The sequence below is a fragment of the Rhynchophorus ferrugineus genome, unplaced genomic scaffold (assembly GCF_030347505.1).
Source record: "Rhynchophorus ferrugineus isolate W39M unplaced genomic scaffold, kcgeb_rfMv2 rfM4, whole genome shotgun sequence".
NCBI lineage: Eukaryota > Metazoa > Arthropoda > Insecta > Coleoptera > Curculionidae > Rhynchophorus > Rhynchophorus ferrugineus.
Window position 1 is genome coordinate 45,656,452 of NW_027472583.1, and position 11,003 is coordinate 45,667,454.

Consider the following 11,003-nt stretch of genomic DNA (forward strand, 5'->3'; position numbering starts at 1 on the left):
GATATGCTTGTAGAAAAATAATGAAGCAGTTCCCCATGGACTTTTTTCTTTCTTAGCAATTTTCAATAGCAACTTTCGAGGACTAAGTTTTGTTATAAAAATCTGTAATGCGACGTGACAACTTATGTTCATTGACATCTATTGTATGTCCACCAAATTGAATAAATTGCCTCGGGTTAAGTTATTAAAATGTGACAATTATAGAAAGTGATCAAAAAATGAAGGTATCTACCAATTATAAAAAACCGAAACATAAACCAGAAATCATAAAAGCAAACAGGTATCTCGTCAGGTATATCAGCTTGTCCGTTTGTTGACCCTGTTGACAGGATCATGTGAATGTTTTCATTAATCCCATTGAGCTCACCGTAGTCTGTTTATAGATGACGCGTAATAAATATTGTAGTTATTTTTAGCGGAAGTCTTTAATCCCCTCAGCATACGCACCATTATCAATGCACAAACAATGTAACAATTAGACGCGGCATTATCTAAATCAAACACCACGTATAAAGAAACGTATTCCACAAAAGCGTCAAAACCAAAATGCCTTTCGAGAAAGACGGTCTGCTACAATTCACCAAGGATTCCGATAACGACTACACTTTTCCGGTTATCTTACGGACCCAACATAGTGTCACGTGAGTACCAGAAACTTGTAGGTAATGAATTTTCAGTCATTTTTTTTTAATATTCATAAAAACTGGGTAAGATTAACATTTCTTCTTCTGTACTGTTCTAATACTGTTCGTTTTAAAGTTTATTTACTATTATACTTAATAGTTCAGCAGTGTGTCCACTAGGCAATAAATGTTTCTTATGATAACTATTATATAACAGGTCAGTTGAAAAGTCTCCGGCCTACCATAGTAAAACATATTTTATTGGCCAAATATTTGTTTTATTCAACACAATTTCCTCCAAGGGTAATACACTGATTATAGCGACCTTCCAAATTTTCGATGCCATTTTTGTAGTATGATTTGTCCTTTGTTTCAAAATAGGCCTCAGGTTCGGCGATCGCCTCTCCATTCGACGAAAGTTTCTCGCCAGCGAGCATTCTGTTGAGATCTGAGAACAGGAAATAGTCGCTGGGAGCCTGATCTAGAGAATATGGTGGATTTTTATTATTATTTAATAAATACATTGTTACTAGTCATTTCCGTCCAACCTACAATTTATCTTACACAACACTACACAAGATCAGATGGTTTGATTCTTTTGAGTCTGTGTCCTGTTCTGGTTGTATCCAACAGTTGCAATATTTCAATATTCGTATGAGAATGGAGTCTTTCCTCATGCCCCCTTGCAATTCTTTTGATTTCTTGACTGACTGTGGGTATCTGAAGGTCTCGATGTAGGTAATCAGTCCTATAGTATTTGGGTGCACCCACAATACCTCTCAGGACTTTGTTCTGAAAATTTTTTATTTTATTTATGTTACTCTTTGCAGAACATCCCCATAATTGAACCCCGTATGTCCATATAGGTTTCAATATTTTCTTATATAATAGTAATTTATTATGTACTGATAATTGTGATTTTCTTCTAATTAGCCGGTACATTTTCCTATATTTCAATTCCAGTTCACTTCTTTTCTTCTTTATATGTTCCTTCCAGCGAAGTTTTGCATCAAGATTCATTCCGAGATATTTAGCATTGTTGCTATATGGAATATACAGATTTACTTTCATTAATTCTTATTTCCCAAGCTTGTGTCCAATTATTTATATTGTCACTTGCCTGTTGTAATTTTCGTGAGGTTTCTTCACTGTTGTCTCCGACAGCTATAATCTCAGTATCATCAGCAAATGTAACCATCGTGACATTTTCAATTTGTGGTCTATCACAAGTGTAAAGTAGATAAAGCATTGGTCCCAGTACACTTCCTTGTGGTAGACCTGCTTTAGCTTCTTTTATTGTAGAGTAAGCTTCTTCTTGCTTGACTCTAAACATTCTGGTTGTAATGTATGATTTTAATGGTTCGGTGTGTTGTTTTGGTAGCATTTTCTGTAGTTTATGAACAAGGCCTTCATGCCAAACCTTATCGAAGGCTTGTGCTATACTTTTTGACTTTCGTAAGCTTTTTCAATAACATCTGTTATTCTGTGGACCTGGTCAATTGTTGAGTGCTTGTTAATAAACCCAAACTGATGTGTTGGTATTAGGTTTTTTCTCTCTATGATCGGTTTTATTCTTTTCAACAGGAGTTTTTCAAAAACCTTAGATATTACTGGCAGCAGTGATATAGGATTTTATTTCGTTTGGTGACTTCCCAGGTTTTGGGATCATTATAATATCCGCCATCTTCCAAATGTTTAGGACATGTTTTAATCTAAATGCTGTATTGATCAACTTGGTTAGTTATATAATTCCCTTTCTTGATAGTTTTTGTAATAATTCTCCTGTTATTAAATCGTAGCCTGATGATTTCCTAGGGTTAATGTCAGTTTTAATAACTTTGGTTAACTCTTTCGGCATGACTAATTCAATCATCGAATTTTCAGATTCTATGCCCGGCAAATTATGTTCAATATTAGTTTCGTTTTTTCAGCATATTCAGCAAATGCTTCTGCTTTTTGGTGATTGTCACGTGCCCAATTCCCCATAGGTCTCTTATAGGTGGACTGTATGGACATGAACGCTTTAGATATTTTGTGGCTTTCCAGAGTGAGTAATCAGTTCCTTTATCATCTGTTAAATTTCTGAGATAGTCATTTATGGTTTTGTTTTTTATTTCTAGTATTTCTCTTTTCAGTCTTTGGGTTATATTGTTTAAACTATTTTTATTTTTAAGCAGCTTGTTGAATATCTACTACGAATTTTTCTGCTTCAAGATTTAATTGTTCAGTTGCCTTGAGGGGTACATTTAGTTGAATTCCTTTGTTCAATTCTTCAGCAAATCCTTCCCAGTCTGTTCTCTTGTTTGTTAACGTTGGGTTTCTTTCTTTTCGTATAATATTTTCGGTCAACGTCAGAATAACTGGCGTATGATCTGAACTTAGCTCAAAATTTTCTTCGACTTTTATATAGTTTATATGGTCTCTTACTATGAAGAAATCTAACAGGCCTGGGGTTTTCTCTTAATCAGTCGACCAATAAGTTGGTTTTCCAGTTGACATGTAACTACATCTTAGTTCAGTATCTACTTTATGCAGTTCATTGCCTTTAGTTCTTGTCATTCTGGATCAGCATCTTGTATTTTTTTGCATTAAAATCACCTCCAACTATAAATTTTGCTCCCAGGTTTCTTAGGATATTCAAATAATTTTCCTTTTTTTCATTGTATCTTGGACGACAATCAATTGCGGCTATTGTAACCTTGTATCTGCTTGATTTAATAGTTACTGCTGTTACCTGATTTTCTGCTGTACTGAGCCCGGGTTCTTGATGGTGGGAAATGTTCTTTTTAATTATTATTGCACTTCCTCCTCTTGCGGTGTTAGCTGGATGTATGGTATGATAGAATGTATATCATCTAAATTTTATAAAGGATTCTTTTGTTAAATGGGTTTCAGATATTAGGCAAATATCTATTTTTTGCATATCTAGGAATTCTTGTAGGGTAGCGTGATGTTGCTGGATTCTATTAGCATTCCAAATTGCTATTCGGATATCTTTATTTACCATTTCGGGTTTTTGGGGCCACAGGCCTAATGTTTTTCATTTCTAGTTTTTCAATCCTTTCGGAAAAAGATTCGATCATTTTTTCTTGTCAATCCAGCTTTCCTAATAGTTTAAGTAGCAATTCGTTGGTGGTTGCTTCATCTTCCTTGTTGTCTCTTTGGTTACCTTGACTGATACTTTGGGCATAAGTCATTTCACCATTAACGTTTTTATATTTTTTCGGTTGTTTCTTTTCACTCATTGTTTCTTGAGTTTTAACTTGAGCTACTTTATTTCTCCTCTCCTGTAGTGTTTTAGCAACTGCACATACTCTATAACTTGCCGGATGCGCTTCATTGCAGTTTGCACATTTCGGCTTAGCTCCTTTGGCTTTTCTACACTCTGTGGTGATATGTTTACCTGAACATTTTACACATCTAAGTTTTCTTCTGCAGAATTTCTGTGTGTGTCCATACAATTGGCATCTTTTGCATTGCGGTATTAAGTTCGATTTTTCTAGAGGTTCGATTTTTATTTCTACCGCTAGAATTATTTTAATATCAAAAATGGTTTTTGTATCCGTATCATGTTCAAAGGTTAACAAAAATGGAGGTAATGGCTTCTTGTGGACTAAAATTTCTCCTTTGTTATTTTTGGTCTCTTCTTTTTTTAAAATATTTGTCGCGTTTAAGCATTTAAGCGGATTTTGGTTTAGTTCTGCGATAATTTTTTCACTTTTAGCTGTTGATGGAAGCCCTCTTGCCATAACTTTGATGTCTCTGGTTTGTTTGTCTTCATAACAGTGCCATTGCAGTTCTAGCAACTCGAAACAATTTATTATTTTTGTGAATGTTGCACGACATTCGGCGTTCAGTTTTATTTGTCCATTGTTTAGTACCGTTGCTTTGAATACTATATAGTTGGACCTCAGTGTTTCGTATAGCAAGTCAAAGTCGGTAACATTACTTACGATAATTGGGGGCGGCCTGGGCATTTTAATTTCTTTATTTTGTTCATTATTTTGTTTTATTTTCATTTGGTCCTGGAGAATTATTTGCTTTTCTTTTTTTATTTTTAACCGTTATCTAGCCTACTTCTTTCTGCAATTCTTCTTCATCTATTTTGTATGTAACAATTGGACTGCTTTTGTTAGCTTGATGGTTTATCGTTGTTTTGTCCTTGCCCTCACAGTTTTGTTTATTTGCTTGAGGGCATTTATTTGTTTTTGCATATTGGTTAATGCAATTTCAAGACTCTCAAGCTCCGACTTTTCGTTCATCCACGCATTGTAGAGTGCCTGTTCGTTCTGGGTTCCAGTTGTGTTCTCTACATTCAAAACTACAATATGTAATACGCCTGATGTCGATGTTTCCATTTTATCTGTTTTTTATGCAGTGTTCTTCTCCATATATTTTATATTTTTCTGAAATAATACTATCATTTTTATGTTTCAAATTACCCTACGCCGCATTTGTGGTCCAGATGTTGAGTTTTCGACCATTAAAGTTTTATGGCATTTTGCATTTATTTTCTACGGTACTGACCTTTTTTTCCAATCGCACTTTCACTTTTTCACCAGTCTGTAATATGTTATTGTTAAACTTTTTTAACGCCTCATTTGTGACACAGATGTTGCACTTTTGTTTCGTTTCACCAACCGTCTCTCCGAACACGTCTTCACTCTATGAAAGTCAGACGTCGACTATAATACGGTGGATGAGAAAGCAATTCGAAGCCCAATTCATGGATTTTTGCCATCGTTTTGACTAACTTGTGACACGGTGCATTGTCTTGAAGCAGCACTTTCCTTTTCTACAAATGCGGCCGTTTTTCGTCGATTTCGTCCTATAAACGGTCCAATAACGCTACCTAATAATCGCTGTTGATGGTCCTTCCTTCTTCAAGGTAGTCAATGAAAATTTTTCCATGCGCATCCCAAAATACAGACGCCAAAACCTTGCCAGCTGACTGCTGCGTTTTCCCATGTTTTGAAGTGGGTTCATTGTGTACAGTCCACTCAGTTGGACTTTGGAGTGTAATGATGGAGCCATGTTTCATCCATTATTACATATCGACGTAAAAACTCGGGTTTATTACGCTTGATCACCTTCAAACACTGCTTCGAATCATCAGCTCGTCGTTGTTTTTGGTCAAAAATGAACTCGCACGGCACCCACTTTGCACAGAGCTTTCTCATTCCCAAATATTCGTGAATAAATATGATGTACACGTTCAGTTGATATGTTTAGAGTGTCTGCTATTTCGTTGAATTTCAATTTACGGTCATTCAATATCATTTTGTGTAAGAACCTCTGTTGGGCGTCCACTGCGTTCACCATCTTCGATGCTTATTTCACCGCGTCCAAACTTAGTACACCCATCGTTGGTGGTTAATTTTCCTGGGACAGTGTCCAGAGACTCGGCATCAAGCCAAGTTTTTACTTCCACTATATTTTTCCCTTCAAAGAACGCGAATTCCATTTATATGGATTTAATTCTAGTACCGCCATCTATTTGTCAGACCGGAGACTTTTCAATTCGCCTGTTACCTGTCATGTAGAAAATCACTTCATGTATAGAATATCTTATTCTAATCGTTATTCTGAAGTCTACATATGTCCATTAATCAGATCGAATAGCGTTAAACCTTTTAGTCTATTCTCATCTCTATCACATTACACATTTAGCTGATTAACTAGCACATTGGAGTGGGCTAACTCTCTTTCGAAGTACTTAACACAAATAGTCTGAATTACACACCTTATGGGTGCTAAATAGATATCACTTCACTGGAGATGCAGCACGCAACACTTTACTTTTGAATAATTAAATAATGGCTATATTAGACTTGCTAGTAATGCCCCATAGTTGGATTTCATATGACCAAATAAGTTTAAGTACAGCAATAACTTGTTATCTAATATTAACTTCAATTTGCGCCCAATGGGCCAATATTTGATATCATTTAAATCCTAATTTCTTTATTTTGCTAATATCCTTGCCAATATGAGATCTTGATAGGTTGATATGTTCACTGGACGGCACGTTATAATACGCTAAATAAAAGTTATATGGGTAAATTTTGTTTCATTTGTTTTGATTCGTCATGTTTTCAGCCACAGTTGTACTTTGCGTTTGGAGAGTCTTTCATGCTGTCATTACATCTTGATGTAATACTAAGACTCTGCTCACATTGTTACAGTAGTGGTTTATGCGGTGGGTAGATCATCTATATATGGAAGATATAGTACATTCTGTCACTGCCTTGTGGAACTCCTGAATATATTGGGTGTAATTCAACATATTCATCGATCGAGATACGATTCTAATAACCGAAAGTGCGGATAAAGATTTCATTCATTTTTTAAGTTAATTTAATTTAATCTAGTAATCTGTATGCTACACTTTATTAAAAGCCTCATAAATGTCCAGAATTGCAGCAGAATGGTATTTTTGACATTTAAATCTAGATTTATTTTGTTTATCAGTCTATGCCCATATTCTATAGTTCAGTGCTTATTATGAAACCCAAATTCATATTCTGGAATATTACTTTTTTGCAGCTTGGCCGATTTGGTTTTTTCCTATATTAATGATCCCAAATACCTGAACTCCTGCATTTTCTCTAACTGGATTCCATTAAGATTTGCAAAAGCAAGCGATGGTCACTTGTAAATGCTTTTCTTTATTAATTCTGAAATCATAACGCATGGAGCAGCCTCAATGTATTCCAACGACCTTGGTATTCCAACTACCAGAGGAAATTAGGAGAATCTCAACTCTTGGACGACACTCAACTTGGGCGCAAACTCAAGAGAACCAAACCGTGTCTTATGTGGTTGTATAATGAAGTGTCCTAAATGGTAAAGACACTGAAAAGGCTACTAACTTTTATTTTATTAAGAACTAAATAAGGACAAATTTTAAATTAGTCGGCAAGGAGAAGTAATACCATATTAATCAATTTTTAAAAAATTAACTTGTGGGGAAAGTGGGGAAAATCTTCCAACTAATCGGCATAGTTCCTTCATTTTGAGTCCGATCTATACAACTTGTTGGCTAACGTTCCAAGATATTCAACCGATTCTGCTTGACAAATTGACATGAACATATTTCGAACTATTACAAGCCGTATTTCTAATACCCTAGATATACAGTCTATTCAAACTTATTTTGTACATACGTCATCTAAATTTGTGACGTCAAAACGTCTCAATTTGGCTTTGACATACAATAGAATTCTAATCTAAATAAAATAATTCAATAAAAATTTTATCAAATAAAATTTATTTTAACATTATAGTATATCCAAAAACTACAGTTAATTATACAGCCACAGTAGTTTATAGGTTAGAGTTATAACCTCTTATCACTATTGATTTCAAGAATTTGGTATATGTCTGACAACCTGGCGACTTTGACAGGCTCATTCGTTTACGTGTTTGAACTAATCAGGCAGCATTGTGTCCTTTTTAACCAGAATAAAATAAGAAGGAAAATATTGCCTGATTCTACAACGAATTTAGAAATTGCAGCAGGTAATACATTAAACATCTTGATAATGTATGTACAAAAAAAAATGTGAATAGATCATGTGTCTTTTTCTATACTGTATATGACCGTATCGTTAGCAAATGTTCGAAGTAGTGTTTCTTTTATTGATGGGATATCAGCAGTGTAGAGCAGATAGAGCAGAGGTTCCACGACACTACCCTTCGAAACTCCAACCGAAATAGGTTTAAACTAGCTATCGGGAACTATCGACTGAAAACAGTCGAAATAGTCGATAGTCAAAAAACTAGCGACTGAAAATAGTAATTACTATAAATAGTAAAGTAAGTTATAATAAAATAGTTCTACTGTTTTTTTTTTTCAATTAGTGATATCAGACGAAGATGTACGAATCCTTTCCTGTATAAATTGTTAGAGAGAAAAGAACGGAAATAATTGCTTGGGGCAGTTAATTTTATATGTGGTTATATTTTCCACATGTTTTAAAGATGTATAATAAGTATAACTATATAAATACTATATAAAAATTAAACATATACCTAATCATAGAAAAAAAATTAATCCATGGCATAATTAAAAATGATCTGAATGAAATGATATAAATGCTTTATTTATTATTGAACGGAAATATTTTTTAACAAAAATCGAGAGGTTAATCGAAGTATTACCTATTATTGCCATAAAAACAGTCAAAATATTTTGCTATTTATCATTCCCAATTTCAATCTTTTCATCCTATTACATTAACAATCTTGAAAAATATCGTACCAAAATGCTATAATATTAATATACAATATATTGTTATTTACAAGTAAACTACCAAAAAAAACATAAAACTACATATATTACATATAAATCTATGTAAGCATAAATTGGGTACATTTTTGTCAAGGTCGCGGCTAGGACGACAGAGCCAGAATGTTAAAAATCAGTCGAATGAAACAAGTACGACCAAAAATAGTAACTAAAAATATGACTGCAACAGTATGAAACAATCACTGACAAAAAGTAGTAAACTCAGTGGAACCAAAAATAGCGACTGAAACAGTCGATAGTTCCCAAAACTAGTTTAAACGTTGAGGATGCCTCTTCTACGATACTCTAAATTTTCTTTCATAAATATACTACTCCAAGAAAATATTCATGAATATGTTTTATTTTTAACTATTGGATTCGTTTTGAATGGCTGAAAATATACGCATAATAATATAATAATAATACTAATATAATATAATAATAATACTAATATAATATAATAATAATACTAATATAATATAATAATAATAATAATACAATGTCTCATAAGCGGTAGTGTTATGTATAGTAAAATAAAATAACGAATTTAATATCGCAACTTCTTTCCGGGCAATAAAACAAGTGTTATTTTTATATTATATAATAACTATCTGATTTATTTACAGCTCAAAGTCGTCTAAATATGATGCCCTCCGACGCAATGTTTCAATTAGAAGCTCATTATATCGTAAATCCGATGCCAGGTTGGTTAGCAAGCGAGGTAGAATGAGAGTTTACTTCAAGAGGATCCCCCATAAATCCTTAAAATATGCCAGAGACTTATGGAACACATTGGTAACGATGCAGTGGAGATGGTTACTATTTATCGTTGCAATCGTTAATCTAACAGCATATCTAGGATGTACCTTTCTATTTTATGCCGATTCATGGATTAGTGGCGACTTTGATGGAAATCCCGGTATAAATACGACGTCTTAAATGTTAATTTATATATACTTAAACGTATAACATTTCAGAACATCATTTATGCATTGAAGGAGCCTATAGAGCGTCAAACTTTTTCCTGCTGGGAATCGAAACCATCACAACTACAGGATATGGTTATGTACATCCTACAGAAAACTGCATAATGTTCTACTTGGTGTTAACTTTCAGTACATTGACCAGCATCTTCATAGATGGCATTTTTATATCAGTCGTTTATGCCAAAATGAACAGTACAAAAAATCAAGACTCATTTGGGTCAATCTTCAGTAGAAAAGCCGTTGTAAGTAAAACGAAATTCAAATTCCATTAAAATAACTTGAACGTGCCTGGTAATATCAAGCGCAGGCAACTCAACATACACATTTTGAAAACATGATATTTGAAATTTAATTAAATCAAGAATTTACCGATACTAATTTCTGTTGAATCACTATTTATTATAGATAGCTATGCGAAATGGCGTACTCTGTCTTATTGTTCGTATTAACGATCGAGGGGGAAAACATTGGATTGGCAGCAATATATGTATTTATCTAGTAAAAGAAGCTAAAACACTTGAAGGTATTACCATTCCCCACTACGTAACAGAGCTAACTATCAAACCTTATGGTATGCTCTTCTGGCCTTTGGATGTAGTGCACGAGATCAATAACAAAAGTCCATTATGGCATATGTCCGCAAAAGATATTATGACTACAAAGTAAGCAATTAAATAATATATCACGTAACAGTTTTTTTCTAAACATTTTAAATCTATTTCAGATTAGAAATTCTAGTAGTGGTATCAGGAAGTTCAGTAAAAACTGGACAGTCCAGCCTTAGCCAGACGTCGTATTTGAACAAGGAAGTGATGTGGGGATATCAATTCGCACCCTGCTTGGAATACAACTCAACCAAACAGGAATATGTTGTTAACAAACAGTGTTTCAATATGACTTTACCGCAGGAAGTACCGTTATGCAGTGCGAAAGTTTTAGATTCCTTACAAAAACAAATTAAAAATCAGAGGAGATCTTTAGATCTTTCCCAGAGGAGTATCCAGAATAACGAATTAAAAAACACTCTGAAATATGGCGAAGCATGAACAGAATATTATAAAACATGTAAAATAAATATGAATATTTACAAATCCAATTCAAATT

The 11,003-nt window shown here is 33.9% G+C and overlaps 1 protein-coding gene across 1 annotated transcript; it reads left to right on the forward strand.

The window, feature by feature from the left end:
- Positions 1-501: 501 nt before the first annotated feature.
- LOC143196004 (inward rectifier potassium channel irk-1) lies at positions 502-11,001 on the forward strand. The gene is made up of 5 exons (XM_076403577.1): positions 502-641; positions 9,540-9,832; positions 9,891-10,141; positions 10,305-10,561; positions 10,624-11,001. The coding sequence occupies exons 1-5, from the start codon at positions 547-549 to the stop codon at positions 10,943-10,945; spliced, it is 1,218 nt and encodes a 405-aa protein (XP_076259692.1). The 5' UTR covers positions 502-546; the 3' UTR covers positions 10,946-11,001.
- The last annotated feature ends 2 nt before the right edge of the window (positions 11,002-11,003 follow it).